The sequence below is a fragment of the Opisthocomus hoazin genome, chromosome 39 (genome assembly GCF_030867145.1).
Source record: "Opisthocomus hoazin isolate bOpiHoa1 chromosome 39, bOpiHoa1.hap1, whole genome shotgun sequence".
NCBI lineage: Eukaryota > Metazoa > Chordata > Aves > Opisthocomiformes > Opisthocomidae > Opisthocomus > Opisthocomus hoazin.
The window spans coordinates 369,823-388,399 of NC_134452.1; the positions used below are offsets into that span (position 1 = coordinate 369,823).

At 71.9% G+C, this 18,577-nt stretch overlaps 3 protein-coding genes and 1 long non-coding RNA gene across 8 annotated transcripts; 2 read left to right on the forward strand and 2 right to left on the reverse strand.

Moving 5' to 3' along the window:
- Positions 1-113: 113 nt before the first annotated feature.
- LOC142365437 (uncharacterized) lies at positions 114-1,479 on the reverse strand. Its single transcript, XR_012766469.1, has 3 exons — positions 1,361-1,479; positions 399-446; positions 114-256 (listed from the first exon to the last, which is right to left on the reverse strand). It is a non-coding gene; the product is annotated as an uncharacterized LOC142365437 (long non-coding RNA).
- Positions 1,480-1,678: 199 nt separating this feature from the next.
- On the forward strand, positions 1,679-8,596 carry CLPTM1 (CLPTM1 regulator of GABA type A receptor forward trafficking). Of its 3 annotated transcripts, XM_075446205.1 has the most exons (14): positions 1,679-1,760; positions 1,880-2,007; positions 3,531-3,654; positions 3,908-4,066; positions 4,444-4,561; positions 5,029-5,114; positions 5,291-5,411; positions 5,616-5,860; positions 6,168-6,261; positions 6,421-6,611; positions 6,694-6,789; positions 6,994-7,129; positions 7,303-7,470; positions 8,112-8,596. In XM_075446205.1, the coding sequence occupies exons 1-14, from the start codon at positions 1,707-1,709 to the stop codon at positions 8,303-8,305; spliced, it is 1,914 nt and encodes a 637-aa protein (XP_075302320.1). In that variant the 5' UTR covers positions 1,679-1,706; the 3' UTR covers positions 8,306-8,596. The 3 variants fall into 3 exon arrangements, with proteins under 3 accessions (XP_075302320.1, XP_075302318.1, XP_075302319.1); XM_075446203.1 differs by lacking the exons at positions 1,679-1,760; positions 1,880-2,007 and adding an exon at positions 3,105-3,421; XM_075446204.1 differs by lacking the exons at positions 1,679-1,760; positions 1,880-2,007 and adding an exon at positions 3,105-3,421 and having other exon boundaries at positions 8,141-8,596.
- Positions 8,597-12,435: 3,839 nt separating this feature from the next.
- ERCC1 (ERCC excision repair 1, endonuclease non-catalytic subunit) lies at positions 12,436-15,897 on the forward strand. Of its 3 annotated transcripts, XM_075446209.1 has the most exons (9): positions 12,448-12,648; positions 13,287-13,430; positions 13,513-13,616; positions 13,707-13,806; positions 15,102-15,178; positions 15,262-15,361; positions 15,462-15,533; positions 15,628-15,696; positions 15,786-15,897. In XM_075446209.1, the coding sequence occupies exons 1-9, from the start codon at positions 12,568-12,570 to the stop codon at positions 15,837-15,839; spliced, it is 801 nt and encodes a 266-aa protein (XP_075302324.1). In that variant the 5' UTR covers positions 12,448-12,567; the 3' UTR covers positions 15,840-15,897. The 3 variants fall into 3 exon arrangements, with proteins under 3 accessions (XP_075302325.1, XP_075302324.1, XP_075302326.1); XM_075446211.1 differs by lacking the exon at positions 13,287-13,430 and having other exon boundaries at positions 12,451-12,648; XM_075446210.1 differs by lacking the exons at positions 15,262-15,361; positions 15,462-15,533 and having other exon boundaries at positions 12,436-12,648.
- On the reverse strand, positions 15,861-17,243 carry POLR1G (RNA polymerase I subunit G). Its single transcript, XM_075446212.1, has 3 exons — positions 17,215-17,243; positions 16,970-17,108; positions 15,861-16,569 (listed from the first exon to the last, which is right to left on the reverse strand). Exons 1-3 carry the CDS (start codon positions 17,219-17,221, stop codon positions 16,161-16,163), a joined length of 555 nt encoding a protein of 184 aa, XP_075302327.1. The 5' UTR covers positions 17,222-17,243; the 3' UTR covers positions 15,861-16,160.
- Positions 17,244-18,577: the final 1,334 nt, after the last annotated feature.

Sequence of the window (18,577 nt, forward strand, 5' to 3'; positions counted from 1 at the left end):
CCAGGATCGCCACGACCCCGGAGCGGCCGGATCTTGCCGCGTTTCCCCCCGGAGACGGAGCGGAGCCCCAGCCCCTCCCCCCCCGAACCCCCACATTGGGGGGGGGTCGCTGCTTCGGGGCGCACAGCTCTGCACCCCAAAACCCGCTCATGGCCCCGGGGGGGGACGGACACACACGACCCTGTCACCGGCTCCTGAGGCTCCCACTCCAGCTGAGGTACCCCAAAAACCCCGGGGCTCCGCTCACCTAAATCATCTGCGAAGGGAAAAAAAAGCCCCCCCTGAGCATCCCTCGGCACCCCTCCAGCCACGGGGGGGGGCCTTGATGGGGACCCCCAGCCAGCGGGGGCCAAGCTGGGGTCAGCGGGAGGGGGGATGCGGGGTGGGGGGGTCCTTACCGGTTCCGGGGTGCGCCATGGCCAGGCCGGGGTCCTGGAGGGCAGCTCCTGAGGGGAGGGGGGGGGTGAGGGGGGGGTGGGGGGCACAGGGTCGCTGCCCCCCCCTCTCCTCACGATCAAGGCTCCCCAAGAAGAGGGACTGGGGGATCCCCGGGGTCATGCCACCCCCCCCCGACAGGAATCAGGGACCCCCAGGACTGACCCCAAGCAGGGAGCTGCCCCCATCCCCCCCCACCCCCGGGAGCAGGAGGTTCTCAGGGCCACGGCCCCCCCCCCAAGGACAGGGGTTGCCCCCCCCGAGAAGGGGCCGGCGGTCCCCAAGGTACCCCTCCCCCTCGCAAGCACCCGTCACCCCAGGGGGGACTGAAACCGGAGGGGGGGGGGGCCAGGACGCAAGCCCCCCCCCCCTCCAGTTACCCCTCTCCAAGGTAGGAACTGGGAGGCCCCAGACCCAACCCCCCCCTCCCGTTACTCCCCCCAGGGGGCAGGAACCGGGGAGCCCCACGTCGTCCCGCCCCCCCCCCCCCCCTAGTGCGGAACTCAGGGCCCCAGGACCACGACGACCCCCCCGGGGCTGGAACCGGGGGGCCCCAGATCCCGCCCCCTGGGGCAGGAGCCCCGAACCCACCTGCTTCCCCCCAGGGCTGGAACCGGGGGGACCCCAGGACGCCCCACCCCTTCCCAGGCAGGAACCGGGGGGGCCCCAGACCCCCCCCAGGGGCTGGATCCGGTGGCCCCAGACCTCCCCCCCCGGGCAGGAACCTGGGGGTCCCAACACCGCGACCCCCCCCAGTGCAGTAACGGGGGGGAGGGGGGCCAAGACCACGCCCCCCCCCTTTACCCCCTCCGTCCCGTTACCCTTCCCGGGACTGGAACCGGGGAGCACCAGCTCCACGCCCCCCCCCCCCCCCCCCCGGGCACGGATCGGGGGTCCCCCGGGCCCCCCCCGCCCCCGCACTCACCGAGCGGCAGCGCCATGTCCCCCCGGGGTCCCCGCCGCCCCCCCCGCCCCGCGCCCCGCCGGAACCCGGAGCAGCGCGGCCGCCGTAGCTGGAAATCCCCGCGCGGGCGGCGCCGCCATTGGCTGCGGCCGCTGACGTACCCGCCGGGGGGGCGGGGCTGGGAAACCCCGGCGCGGGCGGGGCCGCGGGCTGGGGCGGGGCCGCCGGAGGGGGCGGGGCCTCCGGCGGGGGCGGGGCCGGGAGCTGGGCGGGGGAGCCGGGGGGGGGGGGGGTTCCCGGCCTCGCCCCCTCGCCACCGCTTGCCCCGCCCCCCGGGGGGGTCTCGCGAGAGCGGCGGCGCAGGAAAATGGCGGCGCCGGGGACGGAGGTGGCGGCGGGGCCCGCGCCGGGCCCGGGGCAGGTCCGGGGGCTGCGGGGCCGGGAGGGGGGGGCCCGGCAGCGGGACGGCGGCTGCGGGGCTGGGGAAGGGGGGGGTAAATCCCACCCCGCCGGGCTGACGGCCCCCTCCCCGCCCCACAGGTAACCAGCAACGGGAGCGCCGGCGGCGGCGAGGAGGCGGCGGCGGCGGCGGCGGCGGCGGGGGCCGAGACGCAGCGGCAGCAACCGGCGCCCAACGCCTGGCAGGTCATCAAGGGGGTCCTGTTCAGGTGAGACCCCCCCCGGGGCACCGGCCCCCCCCCACCCCGAAAACCGGGGGTTCCGGGGGTGAACCGGGGGCTCAGCGAGGTCCCGGCGCCCTGGAGGGCTGGTGCCGCCCGACCCCGCGTCCTGTGGGGTCCTGCCGTGACCGCTTGCCCCCGCCACGGGGTTGCTCTGGGCCCTGCGCCCCATTCCCGGGCGTTCCTGGGCGTTCCCGGTCCTGGCTTGGCCCGGGCGGGCGCTGCCGAAGCTTCCCGGGATCTCCCGAGGAGCTGCCGGCGCCTCCCTGCGCCTCGCCCCGGCCGAAGTCCACACCGCGGGGTTGCTCCAGGCCCCGGGCCCTGTTCCTGGTCGTTCCCGGTCCTGGCTCAGCCCGGGCGGGCGCTGCCAGAGCTTCCCGGGTTCCCCCAAGGAGCCGCCTCGCCCCATCCCAAGTCCACACTGGACTCCTGCTCCCGGAGGGAAGGAGAAGCTCCGGGTTTCTCCGCGGAGGCGGCGTTGTCCGTTCGGATGGGCTCTTCCTGGGCACCGCTACCGGAGACCACGGCTCCCCGTCACATCTGTCCGTCCCACTCTGCTTCTCCCGCTGAGGACGGGTTGGTTCCTTCCCGAAGCGCCGGCGGATCCGGCGTCCCGCCGCACCGTGCTCCCCGGAACATCCCGCCCGCCACTCTCAGAGGGTACGGGAGGGGAAAGCAAAACCCCGAGCTGGTGGCGCGGAGCAAAGCGCGGCAGTCTGGTGACGAAACCTTCAGAAGAAGAAATGTCCTCGGAAGCCTTTCCCGATCTGCCGGCGCGGGGTTGGTGGATTTACACCAGCGGGGGCTGCGGAAGAGATGGCGCCTCGCTCCGCTTCGGCAGCACGGCGAGACTTCTGCGGTGTTTCCATCCTCCCAAACCACCGCTGGGCCTCACGAGGGGTTATCCTGAGCTGATCCCGACCTTACCCTGAGGTCTCCGGAGCCTTCCGGCGCGGCAGCCTGACTGCTGTCTGCTGCCCACTGTGCCCAGCCTGGTTATCCGGCTGCTCCACGCGCAGGCCGGGAGTGGGAATTCTGTTCCGGCGGCGTCCGAAAGGCTCCTCGTGCTTTACCCGGGAAGAGAAATGGAGCTGGGAGCCCTCGTGCCCCGGCACGCGCTGCCGAAAACCCTCCGGAACGGGGCGGGGACTGCTCAGGGAGCGGCGCGGCGGCGGGTTCGGAGGGGGCTGCGCCGGGAAGGTCTCTGCCTCGTGCCAGGAGCCGACTTTATGCCCGTGCTTCGGCCTCGGAGGGCTGAGCAGCTCGCGGGTGGGACTCGGGGCATCCGCCGGGATCTGGGGACACTCCCGCCGTGCCCAGCACCGGATCTGACCCGATTCCTTCTGGCCGGCGCCGCTCGCCCGAGGGCGGATGCTCGCCGTGATGGAAATAGCCGAAATCGGCGAGTTTCGTAGCACGGATTTGTCCGCCCGGCGCTGAGTGTGACCCCGGTGCAGGGAGGGGGGGGGTCTGCTCGCAGCCTGAGCGGCTTCTCCGCCTTCCTCCCGCAGGATCTTCATCATCTGGGCCATCAGCAGCTGGTTCCGCCGTGGGCCGGCGCCGCAGGAGCAGAGCAGCGCCGGGGGGACGCCGCGAGCCCCCAGCCGGAACCTCTTCCCCAAGGACACTTTAATGGTAACGGCGGCGGGAGCCACGCCGGGCCGGGCGATCGGCAGCGCGGCCGCTCCAAGCTCCATCCGCCATCTTGACCGTCACTCGGCTGCGGCGGCGGCTGGGATTTGGTTCCAGGATTTGTTCCTCGGGCGCGGTGGAGCGGGAGGGGAGGCTGCAGCGGCGGCTGGCAGACCAGGAGCGGGTTCGGGCGCCGGTGTCGCGCCGTCGGGCCAAGCCGTCCCCACCGGCAGCCAGCGTCGTCCTCTCTCCGCAGGACCTCTACGTTTATATCTCGGAGCACGAGCACTTTACGGACTTCAACGCCAGCTCGGCGCTCTTCTGGCAGAAGCGGGATCTCGTCTACGGCGACTGGACCAGCGGCGAGAACGCCGACGGCTGCTACGAACACTATGGCGAAGTCGACATCTCGCAGGTGGGCGCGACCGGTGCTGCTGCCGCACCGCGCCGGGGCTTGTCGAGGGGCTGGGGGTTGCCGGGATGGTGCTCGGAGCCATCCCAGGAGCTCCAAGCGTCCCCGCTGTCGCCGTTACCCACGTCCCCTTCGCTCCGGAGGGTGGGTGGGACCCTGTGGGGTGGGCTGGGCTCTGTTGCGGCCACGCTGCGGCTGGAAGCCATCGTTAGAGGCTTCGGGTTTGCACTGAGCCGTACGGCAGCCGAGCTCTGCTCCGTCGCGGGCTGCCTCCTCGTGCTCTGCTCCCGTCCGGGGCCGATGCTCGGTGTCGGTGCCGGGCGCCGTGGCACCGCCGAGACGCCCGCCGTGTAACCGGCCTCGCGGCGGTGCGATTGCAGAGCGTGCAGCGGAACGGCTCCATCTACGTCCACGTCTACTTCACCAAGAGCGGCTTCCACCCCGACCCCCGGCAGAAGAACCTCTACCGGCGCCTCGCCACGGTCCACACCTCCCGAAGTACGGCCCCGGCGCGGGGGGAGCTGCGTCTGCCGTGAGCCCGGGGACGGAAAAAACGGCTTCAGATCCCCGCAAGCGCTCGGTTTTTAGGCGGGAGGGGGGTCCCTTTGATGTGGGAGGGGGGTCCCGACCTGCATGGAGGAGTGCGGCACTGCGTCGGCATCGAGGAGCAGGCCGGGAGGATCAGGACGCTGCGTCTTGGGTGTTTTCCTCCGGCGGTGAAGCCGTTATCCCAAAGGTTTAATCACATCCATTGTCACCGAATTACGGAATTTCCTTTTGGTGGCTGGAAAATCTGGCAAACGGCTCGGATTAATTAGTTTGGGGGGGGGATGAGCTGCGCTGGTGGGCTTGCGCCCAGCGCCAGACACTGCGTGCGCCTCCGGGCAGGCTGTGACCCCCGTGGGTTTCCCTCTCCACCTTTCCGCGTTCGGCTGGGAGCGCTCACCTCTCCCCTTTCCTCCCAGTGATCAACAAATACAAGCGCCGGCGGTTCCAGAAAACCAAGAACCTGCTGACGGGCGAGACGGAGGCAGACCCCGAAATGATCAAGGTATCGGCGAAGGATTCCCGCTCCGCGGGGCGGGATAGAGGATGAGGACGGTTTCCTCACAGTGTTCCTTGGGATGGAAGGGTTGGCTCTGCCCCTTCCCGCTCATTGAAGGGGGAGACGGCGGCGGGCGAGGTGGCGGGACGCCGGTGACACGGACGCCGCTGTTCTCGTTGCAGAGGGCGGAAGACTACGGCCCCGTGGAGGTGATCTCGCACTGGCACCCCAACCTGACCATCAACATGGTGGACGACCACACACCCTGGGTGAAGGGCAGCGTGCCGCCTCCCCTGGACCAGTGTAAGGGCCAGGGCTTCCCGGGCGCGTCCCCGTTCCTCAGAGCGCCTTTTGGGGCTCCCGTGCGGAAGGGGAGGGTCATTTGTCCCCTCCCTGGGAGTTCGGGAGCCCCATGGGCTCCGCGGGCGGCAGCCAAGGAGGACGACGGCGACGATGGCTCCCGCCGCCTGCTCAGCCCTCCCTCTGTGCTTGTCCCCCCGGCTCCAGACGTGAAGTTCGACGCCATCAGCGGCGACTACTACCCCATCCTCTACTTCAACGACTACTGGAACCTGCAGAAGGACTACTTCCCCATCAACGAGAGCCTGCGGCGCCTGCCCTTCCGCCTCTCCTTCTGCCCGCTCTCCCTCTGGCGCTGGCAGCTCTACGCCGCCCAGAGCACCAAATCCCCCTGGAACTTCCTGGGAGAGGACCTCTACGAGCAGTCGGACGAGGAGCAGGACTCGGTGAAGGTCAGCAGCTGTCCTGCTTGCCCCCCCGGAGCTCCAGAACCTTCTCCCTCAGAGCGTTCGGCGCCCGTTCTTCGTTACCGTTCTTCCTTATTAATTACCTCCGCCATGCGAAGAGGGAGGGGTGCGCGGGTACCCACGTGACACTGCGTAGCGGGACCTGGGAGGCCGTGTAGCGATAGGGAGCGACGAAACCCCTCGTCCTCCTCGGTGCTCCGGTGCCCTGCGGCCGGCTGGATCCTCCCGGATCCTCTGGCGTGCCGGGAGGGTGGGGCGGAGCCTGGGAGAGGGGTTTCGGTGCCCGTTGCAGGTCGCTCTCCTGGAGACGAACCCCTACCTGCTGGCGCTGACCATCGTTGTCTCCATCGTGCACAGCGTCTTCGAGTTCCTGGCTTTCAAGAACGGTGAGCGCCACGGTGGGGCTTTGGCCGGGACGCGGCGGCGAGGCCGAAAACCCTCTCCCGGCTCCTGCTGCGTCCCATCCCCGCAGAGGGTTCCGTCCGGCGCGAGGGGTTCCCCTTCCCCTCCGGCGCAGTGACAGCTCGGGGCGCCTTTCCCGGCAGACATCCAGTTCTGGAACAGCCGGCAGTCTCTGGAGGGGCTCTCTGTCCGCTCCGTCTTCTTCGGCGTCTTCCAGTCCCTCGTTGTCCTCCTCTACATCTTGGACAACGAAACCAACTTCGTGGTGCAAGTCAGCGTCTTCATCGGGCTCCTCATCGATCTCTGGAAGATCACAAAGGTCATGGACGTCCGGGTAAGCGGCGGCAGCGGCGCGGTGGTGGCCGGCAGTGACTCGGCTCCAGCTCGGTGACGCCATTTCCCCTCTCCTTCGGCAGCTGGACCGTGAGAACAAAGTGGCTGGCGTCTTTCCCCGCGTGATCTTCAAAGATAAATCCACCTATGTCGAGTCTTCCACTAAGGTGTACGACGACGTGAGTCGGGGTGGGGACGGGCACGTGTCCCCTTGCTGCGACCCACCCGGAGCGGCACGGGCGGCCAGAGGGGCTCAGCCCTTCCTTACCTTGAGCTTTTGGAGCCGGGGAGGCGCCACGTGGTACTTCAGGAGCCGGGGAGGCGCCGCGTGGTGCTCCGGCACGTCGCCGGGTGATTGATTTCGGCTGTTGGTTCCTCCGCAGATGGCTTTCCGCTACCTCTCGTGGATTCTCTTCCCCTTGCTGGGCTGCTACGCCGTCTACAGCCTGCTCTACCTGGAGCACAAGGGCTGGTACTCGTGGGTGCTGAGCATGCTCTACGGCTTCCTCCTCACCTTCGGTGAGCGCCACGCTCGCCAAAACCCCCCCCTGAAGCTCCCCCAAAAAGGAGCTGGTGGCAGGGGGGCAGCGGGGCAGCTCGTCCTCCCCGGCTCCTTCCCGCTGGGTCGCCGGGGAGGGTCTCGCCATAGCAGCAGAGCTTCGTTACGCTAACGAGGAGCCCCCACACTGCAGGTTTCATCACCATGACCCCCCAGCTCTTCATCAACTACAAGCTGAAGTCGGTGGCCCACCTGCCCTGGCGCATGCTGACCTACAAAGCTCTCAACACCTTCATCGATGATCTCTTCGCCTTCGTCATCAAGATGCCCATGATGTACAGGATAGGCTGCCTGCGGGATGGTATGGCGCGCCCCGGGCCGGGGGGGGCCTGCTCGGTGCTTGGGGGGGGCCTGGGGGTCCCTCCTGGTGCTTGGGGGGAGGGATTCTGGTCCGAGAGGTCCTGCTTGGTGCTTGGGGGGGGTCCCGGGGGTCCCTCTCGGTGCTTGGGGGGGTCCCAGGGGTCCCTCCGCGTGCTTGGTGGGAGGAATTCTGCTCCTGGGGGGTCCTTCTCGGTGCTTGGGAGCGGCACAGGGGTCCCTCCTGGTGCTTGAGGGGAGGAATTCTGCTCCTGGGGGGTCCCTCTCGGTGCTTGGGGGGGGTCCCAGGGGTCCCTGCCGGTGCTTGGGGGGGAGGGATTCTGGTCCCAGGGGGTCCCTCTTGGTGCTTCAGGGGGGTCCCAGGGGTCCCTCTTGGTGCTTGGGGGGTCCCAGGGGTCCCTCTTGCTGCTTGGGGGGTTTCATGGGGGGTCCCTCCCCATGCTTGAGCAGGGGTCCCAGTCCCGGGGGTCCCTCTGGGTGCTTAGGAGGGTCCCATGGGTCATTCCTCTGTGTCCCCACACCAGCCCCTGTGCCCCTGCCATCTCCAGACTTTGGGGGGGTACACACACCCCGCCTTGTGCCCCCCCCCTCACCTTCCCCCCCTTCCCCCCCCCCCCCCCCCAGACGTCGTCTTCTTCATTTACCTCTACCAGCGCTGGATCTACCGCGTGGACCTCACCCGCGTCAACGAGTTCGGCCTCAGCGGGGAGGACCAGATCCACCCCCGTGCCCCCCTGCCTGCCAGCGCCCCCCCCACACCGCCCACCGCTGACCCCCCGGGGAGGGAAAAACCCCCAGAGGACAAGAAAAAGGATTAACGGCACCCCCCCACCACGTCCCCCTCGCTCGGTTTGTACCGACCCCGGTGCCTCGCAGGGGGGGGGGGGGCGGCCGTGCCGCCTGGGGTTTGGGGGTGGATCCCCCCCCCTCCCCTTTCCCCCCAGATTTGGGGGGGGCTGGGGGGTGGCTGGGGCCCCCCCCCTCGTGTTTCCCACCCCCGCAGCGTTGTGCGCTCCATCCCGTTGTGCCGGTGTGTAGGGCAGTGTCACCCGGTGTCACCCCACGTCGCGGCGTCGCCTCCTCCATAAAGAGCTGATTGAACCCCCAAACCGAGCCGCGGCCCCCCTGCCTGGGGGGTCACCCCATTTCCCCCGGGGTGCTGCGGGGGGGCCTGGGGGCCCCACCGGGTGCTGATGGGGGGGTCCAGAGTCCTGGGGTCCCTCCCAGTGCCTGTGGGGGGATCCCAGGGGTCCATCTCCATGCTTATGGGAGGGTCTTGGGGACTCCCTGCCAGAGCTTATGGGGTCTCCGGGTCCCAGGGGTCCCTCCCAGTGCTTGGGGGGGTCCTAGGGGTCCCTCCCGGTACTTATGGGGGTGCTCCGGGTCCCGGGAGTCCTCCCGGTGCTGGGATTGGGGGGTCCCAGGGGTCCTTCCTAGTGGTCCTTCCCAGTGCTTTATGGGGGGCTCTGGGTCCCGGGGATCCCTCCTAGTGCTTGGGGGGAGGTCCCGAGGGTCCCTCCTGGTGCTTATAGGGGGGGTCCCAGGTGTCTCTCATGCTGTTTGGGGGTGGGGGGGGTTCCCAGTCCTGGGGGGCCCTCCTGGTGCTTAAAGGGGGGTCTGGAGGAGGGTCCCTCTCAGTGCTTATAGGGGGGCTCTGGGCCCCAGGGCTCTCTCCCAGTGCTTTGGGGGGGTCCCAGGGGTCCCTCTCGGTGCTTGGGGGGGTCATTGTCCCGGGGGGTCCCCGGAGGTCCCTCCCCATGTGTACTGGGACCATCCCAGTCCTGGAGCCCCCAACCCCGGTAACAGAGTCGCCCCCCCCCGGCCCGTACCGGAGCCCCCAGCCCGGTACCAGAGCCCCTCCCAGCCTATTACCGGGTTCCCCCCCCCCCGGGTGCCGTCCACGGGCCCCCCCACTCCATCCCCCGGATCAGGCCCAGCCGCCACCCCCTGCCCGGTACCGGCAGCCGGCCCAGGGAGGGGCGGGGGTCACAGGGACATCTGGGGGGACATGGGGGGGCTTAGGGGGACGTGGGCGGCCCTGTCCCTGTCCTCTGAGTTGGGGTCCCTGGCCTTGGGGGGGGGTCCCCTGTCCCCTGGTTTGGGGGTCCCTGGTTTGGGGGTCCCTGTCCTCAGACTTGGGGGTCCCCTGGTTTGGGGGTCCCTGTCCCAAGGGCTGGAGGTCCCTGTCCCCTGGTTTGGGGTCCCCAGGGCTGGAGGTCCCTGTCCCCAGGGTTTGGGGTCCCCTGGTTAAGGGGTCCCTGTCCCTGGGGTCTGGGGGGCCCTGGCTCTGGCCTGGGGGGTCCCTGTCCCCAGGCTGGGGGTCCCCAGGGTAGGCTCAGGGCATGGGTGGCTCACCTTCCCCCCCCACCTCAGACACCAGCTGGGAGCACCTGAACGGGCAGGGGCAGACGGACCCCGAGGAGCCACCCGGCTCCGGCACCGGCTCCGGCACCCAGCCGACCCTGCCGCAGCACCCACTGTCCACCCTGGCCCCCCACTGCCCTTCGCCCGCCTGGCACACGGCTGCCTTGTCACCAGCCTCCTGCTCCAGCTGGTGACAGCACCACGCTGTTGTCTCCGGCACAGAGCTGCTCTGGCACCAAGCGGCTCCAGCACCGGGGTGTGCCAGCACCGTGCAGCTCCAGCGCCGAGCGGCTCCGGCACTGCAGGGCTCTGGCACCGGGCTATACCGGCACCACACGGCTCTAGCACTGTAGGGCTCTGGCACTGGGCTGTGCTGGCACCGGGCTATGCTGTCACCATGTGGCTCCGGCACTGCAAGGCTCTGGCACTGGGCTGGTTTGGCACAAGGCTGTGCCAGCACCATATGGCTCTGGCACCGAGCTGCTCTGGCACCGGGGTTGTTCAACACCGTGTGGCTCCGGCACTGGGCTGTGCTGGCACTGAGATGCTTGGGAACCGGGCTGGGCTGGCACCAGGCTCCTCCAGCGCCGAGCTGCTCCAGCACCGGGCCATGCCAGCACCCCGCGGCTCTGGCACTGGGCTGCTCCGGCACCGGGCTGGTTCAGCACTGTGTGGCTCCGGCACCGGGCTGGTTCAGCACCGTGTGGCTCCAGCACCGGGCTTCTCTGGCACCGGGCTGCTCCGGCACCAGGCTATGCCAGCACCAAGTTGCTCTGGCACTGGGCTCACTCAACACTGTGTGGCTCCGGCAGTGGGCTGTGCCAGCACTGGGCTGCTCAGGAACCGGGCTGCTCCAGCACAGCACTGCTCCGGCGCCGGGCTGGTTCAGCACTGTGGGGCGCCGGCACCGGGCTCCTCCGGCACCGGGCTATGCCAGCACCACGTGACTCCGGCACCAAGCTGCTCTGGCACCCAGTGGGTTCAGCACTGGCGGCTCCAGCACTGCGTGGCTCCAGCACTGCGTGGCTCCGGCACCGCGTGGCTCTGGCAGCGAGTGGCTCCGGCACCGCGTGGCTCCAGCACCGCGTGGCTCCAGCACCATGTGGCTCCGGCAGCGAGTGGCTCTGGCACCGTGCTGGCTCCGGCCTCCCTCACCCCTCTGCTCGTCCCTGCAGCCCCCCGGAGCCCCGGCGCCCAGCTCAGCTCCCCTTACTCCAGCCCCCGCCACCCACTGTCCCCTGCCACGCCGCCGCGGTAGCCCCCCCTCCCCACCAGCAGCCCCCCGCTTGTGGTGACGGGGTGGGGGCTGGGGAATAAAGGTGCTGAGGGGTCCCCAATGTGGCCTGGGGGGGGTCACTTGTCCCTGGGGGTCCCCCCTGCCAAGGCCTGGCCCCAGGGTCCCCTCCCAGTGTCCCCCGGGTCCCCCTCATGCCCATGGGGGCCCCCAGGGTCTCCCCCCAGTGTCACCTGGGGTCGCCCCATGTCCTGCCCCGGTGTCCCCAGGGGCTCCCGCCGTGTTCCCCGGGGTCCCGCCCCCCCCCCCACTGTCCCCCGGAGTCCCTCCATGCTCCCTGGGGGCCCCCAGGGTCCCCCTCCATGTCCCACCCCAAGGTTCCCCCCTCCCCGCCCTGCTCCTGTGTCCCCGACGCCCCCCCGCCATATCCTGGCCCAGGAGTCCCCCCCATGTCCCCCTGTGCCCCCCCCAGTGTCCCCCGGGGTGCCCCCCACGCCCATGGGGACTCCCAGGGTCTCCCCCCCCGTGTCTCCAGTGTCCCCCAGGGTCCCCCCACCATATCCCTGGGGGTCCCCGACGTCCCCCCACCATGTCCTGGCTCAGGGGTCCCCCCCGTGTCCGCCGGGGTCCCCCCCAGTGTCCCCCGCGGTCCCCCCCCGTGTCCATGGGGACCCTCAGGGTCTCCCCCCAGTGTCCTCTGGGGTCCCCCCATGTCCTGCGCCGGTGTCCCCAGGGGCTCCCGCCGTGTTCCACGGGGCCCCCCCCCCCCACTGTCCCCCGGAGTCCCCCCACGCTCCCTGGGGGCCCCCAGGGCCCCCTCTCCCCCGTGTCCCACCCCACGGTTCCCCCCCCCCACGCCCTGTCCCTGTGTCCCCGGGGTCCCCTCGCCATATCCCTGGGGGTCCCCGAAGTCCCCCCATGTCCTGGCCCAGGGGTCCCCCCTGTGTCCCCCTACAGTGTCCCCCGGGGTCTCCTCCCCATGTCCATGGGGACCCCCGACGTCCCCCCATGTCCTGGCCCAGGGGTCCCCCCTGTGTCCCCCCACAGTGTCCCCCGGGGTCTCCTCCCCCTGTCCATGGGGACCCCCAGGCTCTCCCCCCAGTGTCTCCAGTGTCCCCTGGGGTCCCCCCCCCCCATATCCCTGCGGGCCCCGAATGTCCCCGCACCATGTCCTGGCCCAGGGGTCCCCTCCCATGTCTCCCCAGGGTCCCGCCCGTGTCCCCAAGGTCGAGCCCCCGCCCACCCCCATAGAGCCGGGAGGACCCGCGGGCCCAGAGCGGCCCCACGCCGGGCGGACAGGAAGTGCGGCAGTGCGCATGCGCGAGAGCCCCCTCGGGGAAGGCGGAGCCGCGCCTTCTGACTGACACCTCGGCGGCCAATTGCCTCGCGGAGAGGGGGCGGGCGCAGCCACCGCCCCGTGGTACCGGAGCCCTCCCGGCGCCCCCCGCGCTCACCTCTGACTTCTGACCGCTGACCCCCGCGATGGCGGCGGCCGGAGCCCAGGCCCCGGGGGCGAAGCGGGCCCGGTTCACGCTGCGGCCCGAGGAGCCCGGCGACAGTGCGGTACCGGCGGTCGGGGGGGCCCACGCGTGACCGGGGGGGGCCATATGGGTCCAGGGAGGGCCCACGGGTGACGGGGGGGGCAGTGGGGGACCGGGGACACCACTCGTGACTGGGGGAGGCCTGTATGGCTCTGGGGGGGCCCCACGGGTGACAGGGGGGGTCTGTGGGTGACCAGGGAACCCACCTGTGACCGGGGGTGGGCCATAATGGTGCGGGGGGGCCCCACGGGTGACAAAGAGGGGGGCTGTGGGGGACCCGGGACCCCACTCATAACCGGGGGGGGCCCATAAGGATCTGGGGGGGCCCCACGCGTGACAGGGGGGGTCAGTGGGTGGGGAGGAGGGGCTTTGGGACCCGGGGGGGGCGGGGGGCGTTGTCCCACAGGTGATGGGGGAGGGACTGGGGGGGCCAGTGGGTGACCGGGGACCCCACTCGTGACTGAGGGGGATCACTGGGTCTGGGGGGGGCCATATGGCTCCGGGGGCCCCCACGGGTGACAAGGGGGGGCAGTGGGTGACCGGGGACCCCACTCGTGAGGGGGGGCCCACTGGGTCCTGGGGGGGGGGGTCCCTACGGGTCCGGGGGGGGCCCGCGGGGGGGGTGTGTGTGTGCAGTGTCCGTCCGTCCCCCCCCCCCAGGTCCCGTCGCTCTCCCCGGCCCCCCCGCGCCCCTCCCCCCCGGCCGAGGCCCCCCCTGCACCGGGGGGAGCCCCCCCCGCCCTCCCCCTCCCCGCCCTCAAACCGGGGGCCAAGAGCAGCGGCATCGTGGTGAGCCCGCGGCAGGTGAGCGGGGGGGGGGGTGTCACACCCACGCGGGGGGAGGCACGGGGGGGTCCCCCACAACCCCCCCCCCCCCCCCCGCCAGCGTGGGAACCCAGTGCTGCGCCATGTCCGTGCTGTCCCCTGGGAGTTCGGCGATGTCGTCCCCGACTACGTCCTGGGCCAGGGCACCTGTGCCCTGTTCCTCAGGTGGGGGGGGGCCCTGGGGGGGCTGGGGGGGCTCTGGGGGTGCCCCCCCCGCGCTGACACCCCCCCCCCCCCCCGCGCCCCACCCCCCAGCGTGCGGTACCACCACCTGCACCCACAGTACGTCCATGCCCGGCTGCGGGAGCTGGGCCGCAGCTACGCCCTGCGCCTGCTGCTGCTGCTGGCCGACGTGGTGAGGCAGGCCGTGTCCCCTCCGTGTCCCCCGCGGCGTCCCCAACCGTGCCGTGTCCCCTCCGTGTCCCCTGCGGCGTCCCCAACCGCGCCGTGTCCCCTCCGTGTCCTCCCCGGCGTCCCCAACCCCTCAGTTGTCCCCTCAGGGTCCCCTCGCTGTCCCCCTGGTGTCTCCAACCTCCTGGTGTCCCCTCAGGGTCCCCGACCCTTCAGTGTCCCCTCACTGTCCCCTCACTGTCCCCCTGCTGTCCCCAACCCCTCGGTGTCCCCTCGGTGTCCCCCTCGCTGTCCCCAACCCTCTCGGTGTCCCCCTCGCTGTCCTCAACCCCTCGGTGTCCCCCTCGCTGTCCCCAACCCCTCACTGTCCCCCTGCTGTCCCCCACCACTCGCTGTCCCCTCGGTGTTCCCAGCGCCTCAGTGTCCCCTTGCTGTCCCCCATGCTGTCCCCAACCCCTTGCTGTCCCCTCAGTGTCCCCAACGTCTCAGTGTCCCCTCGCTGTCCCCCCGATGTCCCCAACCCCTCACTGTCTCCTTGATGTCCCCAACCCCTTGCTGTCCCCTCCCTGTCCTCTCGCTGTCCCAAGTCCCTCGGTGTCCCTTTGGTGTCCCATCACTGTCCCCTTGGTATCCCCCCTCAGTGTCCCCAACCCCTCAGTGTCCCCTTGGGGTCCCCTCGGTGTCCCCCTCGCTGTCCCCAACCCCGCGCTGGCCCCTCGCTGTCCCCTCTGTGTCCCCAGCCCCTCAGTGTCCCCCTCGGTGTGTCCCCCACTGTCCCCAACCTTTCGCTGGCCCCTCAGTGTCCCCAACCCCGCGCTGGCCCCTCGCTGTCCCCTCGCTGTCCCCTCCGTGTCCCCAGCCCCTCAGTGTCCCCTCGGTGTGTCCCCCACTGTCCCCAACCTCTCGCTGGCCCCTCAGTGTCCCCAACCCCGCGCTGGCCCCTCGCTGTCCCCTCCGTGTCCCCAGCCCCTCAGTGTCCCCTCGGTGTGTCCCCCACTGTCCCCAACCTCTCGCTGGCCCCTCAGTGTCCCCAACCCCGCGCTGGCCCCTCGCTGTCCCCTCGCTATCCCCGTGTCCCATCCTGTCACTGTCTCCGTGTCCCCCCTGTGTCCCCTTGCTGTCCCCCCGTCCCCTTGCTGTCCCTGTGTGCCCCCCGCATCTCCTCACTGTCCCCCTGCATCCCCTCACCGTCCCCCCGTCCCCTCGCTGTCCCCCCTGTGTCCCCTCCATCCCCTCACTGTCCCCACGTCGCCCCCCGTGTCTCCCTGTCCCCTCACTGTCCCCGTCCTCTCCCTGCAGAGAGACCCCCAGCAGGCGCTGAAGGAGCTGGCGAAGGTTTGCATCCTGGCCGACTGCACCCTCCTGGTGGCCTGGAGGTAGGGGCTGTCCCCCCCTGTCACCCCCGGGTGCCCTCCCACCCCCCCCGGGTGCCCTCCCACCCACCCCCCGCCCCCCCCAGCCCCGAGGAGGCCGGCCGCTACCTGGAGACCTACAAGGCCTATGAGCAGAAGCCCCCCGACCTGCTGCGGGAGCGAGTGGAGCCCGACTTCCTCTCCCGGGTGGGCTGCCCCCCCTCCCCCCCCAGCTTGGGGACCCCCCCCGAGTGTCCCCTGACCCCCCCGAGTGTCCCCTGACCCCCCCCGTGTGTCCCTCCCCCAGATGTCCGACTGCCTGACCAGCATCAAGTCGGTGAACAGGACGGACGTGCTCAGCCTGCTCACCGCTTTCGGGGTGAGGGGGGGGGGGGGGACGGGCAATGCCACCCCCCCAGGGTGCGCTGGGGACAGGGCCCCCCCCCCCTGACCCACCACTCCCCCCCTGGCAGTCGCTGGCAGCCGTGGTGGCCGCATCCCGCGAGGATCTGTCCCTCTGCCCCGGCGTGGGGCCACAGAAGGTGAGCGGGAGTGGGGGGATGTGACACGGGAGGGGGGCACAGAGCCCCGAGCCCCCCCCTCACGCCCCCCCCCGTGTCCCCCCCCCAAGGCCAAGCGACTCTTCGATGTCCTGCACCAGCCCTTCCTCAAGGGCCCCAAGTGAGCAGCCGCCCCCCCCAGAAAATCTCCTGCTTTTATTAATAAATGGGATTTGATGGTGACAGAGTCTTGGGGGGGGCACAGGGGCTTGGGGGGGACACAGAGGGATGGGGGGGCACGGGGGGGACACACAGGGGCTGGGGGGGGACACAGAGGGACGGGGGGGCACGCAGGCTGGGGGGGCACAGGGGCTGGAGGGGGACACAGAGGAACAGAGGGGCACACAGGGGCTGGGGGGGGACACAGAGGGACGGGGGGGGGCACACAGGGGCTGGGGGGGGACACAGAGGGGCGGGGGGGGGCACAGTGACCGGCGGGGGCACGGTCACCCTGGCCAGTCCCGCTTGTGCTTCTTCTTCTTCCTCCTGGCCCCCCCCGGCTCCCCGCCGCCGTCCGGGGGGGGTCCCGGGCCGCGCTCCCCCCCCCGGGGTCGCCAGCTCGGGGGGGTCCGGCGGCGCCTTCCTCTTCCTCGCGGGGGTCGGTGGGTCGGCGGGGGGGTCGCCGGCCGGCTCCCCGGGGGGGGGCCCGAAGCTCCGGGTGACGGTGAGGCAGCCGCGGAGGGGGGGGGGCGCAGACCAGGGGCCCGGCGGGGGTCTCGGGGACCAGGAGGAGGAGGGGGGGGGGGGCTGCCGGCCCCCCCCGGGCCCTCCCGCAGCCGGTAGAGCCCCCCCGGGCCGCTGAGGGGGGGCTGCAGGGGGGGGCAGCCGGCCAGCGGCACCCGGCAGCCCTCCAGGCTGGGGGGACGCGGCGTGAAAAGGGGGACACACACACAGCCACCGCCGTGACACCCCCCCCCCCCAGTGTCACTGTCACGCCCTGGCTGTCCGTGCTCCCCCGTTTCCCCCCCCCCAAAGTCATTATCATCCCCCCCCAGTCCTGCCCACCCCCCCCCAATGTCATTGTCATCCCTTGGATGCCCTGTCGTCCCCCCCCCCCGATGCCCTGTCCCCCCCGATGTCCCCGCCCCCCCCCCGTGTCACTGTCCCCCCTGATGTCCCCGCCCCCCCCCCCAGTGTCACTGTCCCCCCCCGGATGCCCTGTCCCCCCGCCCCCCCCAGTGTCACTGTCCCCCCTCGGGTGCCCTGTCCCCCCCCGATGTCCCCGCCCCCCCACCGATGTCGCCCACACGCTCACCTCTCGGGGCAGAAGTCGGTGGGGGCGCGGATCAGCCACAGCTCCGGCCCGGGCCCCCCCAGGGCCGCCCCCCCCAGCCCGGGGGGCCCCGCGGGGGTCGCGGCCGCGAACTCGGGGGGGCAGCGGAATCGCCGCGGGCCTGGCGACAGCGGGGTCACGGCCTGCGGGGGGGGCCACACTGCGACACCCCCCCCCCCCCCCCCGGTGTCCGTCCCCCTCCCCCCCCCCGGGATCGCCCCGCTGACCTTCCATGTCGCCGCGTGCGCCGCCTGGCCCCGCCCCTCGCCCCGCCCCCGGGCGCGCCCACTCAGCGCGGGAGCTCCGCCCCCCCCCTCCGGCACGGCGGTTGGTGCGGTCCGGCGGCGGGAACGGGGGGGCGGGCCCTGAAGCGGGGCCACGCCCTCTCCCCGCCCCCGAGGGGGCGTGGCCGGAATGCGCTCGGCTGGCGGCGGCGTTTAAAGGTGCAGAGACCCCGCGGGGAGGGGGCCGGCGGGGGGAGGTCAGGGCCGAAAGGGGAACCTCCCCCCCTAACCCCCCAAAGTGGGACCTGCCCAGTCCGTCCCACTCCGCGCCCCCCCCCCACCCCGCTCGCCGTGGGACGTCCCCCTCGCGATCGTCCACTCTGTCGTGGGATTTCCCCCCCCCTCCGCGGGATCGCCCCCCCGTGGGTTCTTCCTCCCCCCCCCAAGTGGGTTCCCCCCCCCCCGTGGGATCTTCCTCCCCTCCCCGTGGGATTTGCCCCGCGCTCGTGGGATCCTCCCCCCCCGTGGGACCTGGCCCCTCCTCGTGGGGTCTGCCCCCCCCCCGTGGGAATCTCCTCCTCCCCCCCCCTCCCCCCCGTGGGATCTGCCCCCACCCCCCGGCACCCTGGGGCGCAGGGCGCGGCCCCCCCCCCCCCCGCCCCCCCAGCACCCTCCCCCGCGTGACCCAGCGCTCTGGAATTGGGCGTAGAGGCCGCGGGGACGCGGGCGCGAGACACCGGCACCCCGCCAGGTACCGACCCCCCCCCCCCCCCACCCGGGGGGGGGGGGAGCACCTCGGGGGGGGATGCGGGGGGGGAGCACCCCTGGGTGCCCGGGTCCGGTTTCGGGGTGCGGGGGGGGGAGTGGGAGCCCCCTTAGGGTGCTCTGGGTGGGGGGAGCCCCTTTGGGTGCCTGGGTCCGGTTTGGGGTGCGGGGGGGGGTGTAGAAGCCCCCCCTGGGTGCCTGGGTCCCGTTTCGGGGTGCTCTGGGTGGAGGGAGCCCCCCCTGGGTGCTCGGGTCCAGTTTGGGGTGCGGGGGGGGGGGAGTAGAAGCTCGGGTCCGGTTTGGGGTGCTCTGGGTGGGGGGAGCACCCTTGGGTGCTCCAGTCTGTTTCGGGGTGCGGGGGGGGGGCCTGGGTGCCCCCCTGGGTGCCCGGGTCCCGTTTCGGTGGTCCTCTGGGGGGGGGAGCCCCTTTGGGTGCCCGGGTCCGGTTTGGGGTGCAGGGGGGGGGTCTCGGGGTTCCCCCCTGGGTGCCCGGGTCCGGTTTGGGGTGCTGGGTGCGGGGGGGGGTGGGGGCAGCACCCCTGGGTCCTCCCCCCCAGTCTCGCTGCCCGCCCCGGCCGAGCTGGGGCTCGTTGCTGTGTCC

Bases quoted from the DNA above. Each gene is read 5' to 3' on its own strand.
- CLPTM1 (XM_075446203.1), top strand. From the start codon at position 3,105: ATGGAGCTGGGAGCCCTCGTGCCCCGGCACGCGCTGCCGAAAACCCTC. The intron at 4,562-5,028 runs GTACGGCCCCGG...CTTTCCTCCCAG, and splicing joins CACGGTCCACACCTCCCGAA to TGATCAACAAATACAAGCGC. The intron at 7,130-7,302 runs GTGAGCGCCACG...CCCACACTGCAG, and splicing joins CGGCTTCCTCCTCACCTTCG to GTTTCATCACCATGACCCCC.
- ERCC1 (XM_075446209.1), top strand. From the start codon at position 12,568: ATGGCGGCGGCCGGAGCCCAGGCCCCGGGGGCGAAGCGGGCCCGGTTC. The intron at 13,807-15,101 runs GTGAGGCAGGCC...CTCTCCCTGCAG, and splicing joins TGCTGCTGCTGGCCGACGTG to AGAGACCCCCAGCAGGCGCT. The intron at 15,179-15,261 runs GTAGGGGCTGTC...CGCCCCCCCCAG, and splicing joins ACCCTCCTGGTGGCCTGGAG to CCCCGAGGAGGCCGGCCGCT.
- POLR1G (XM_075446212.1), bottom strand. The intron at 16,570-16,969 runs GTGAGCGTGTGG...GCGTCCCCCCAG, and splicing joins ACCGACTTCTGCCCCGAGAG to CCTGGAGGGCTGCCGGGTGC.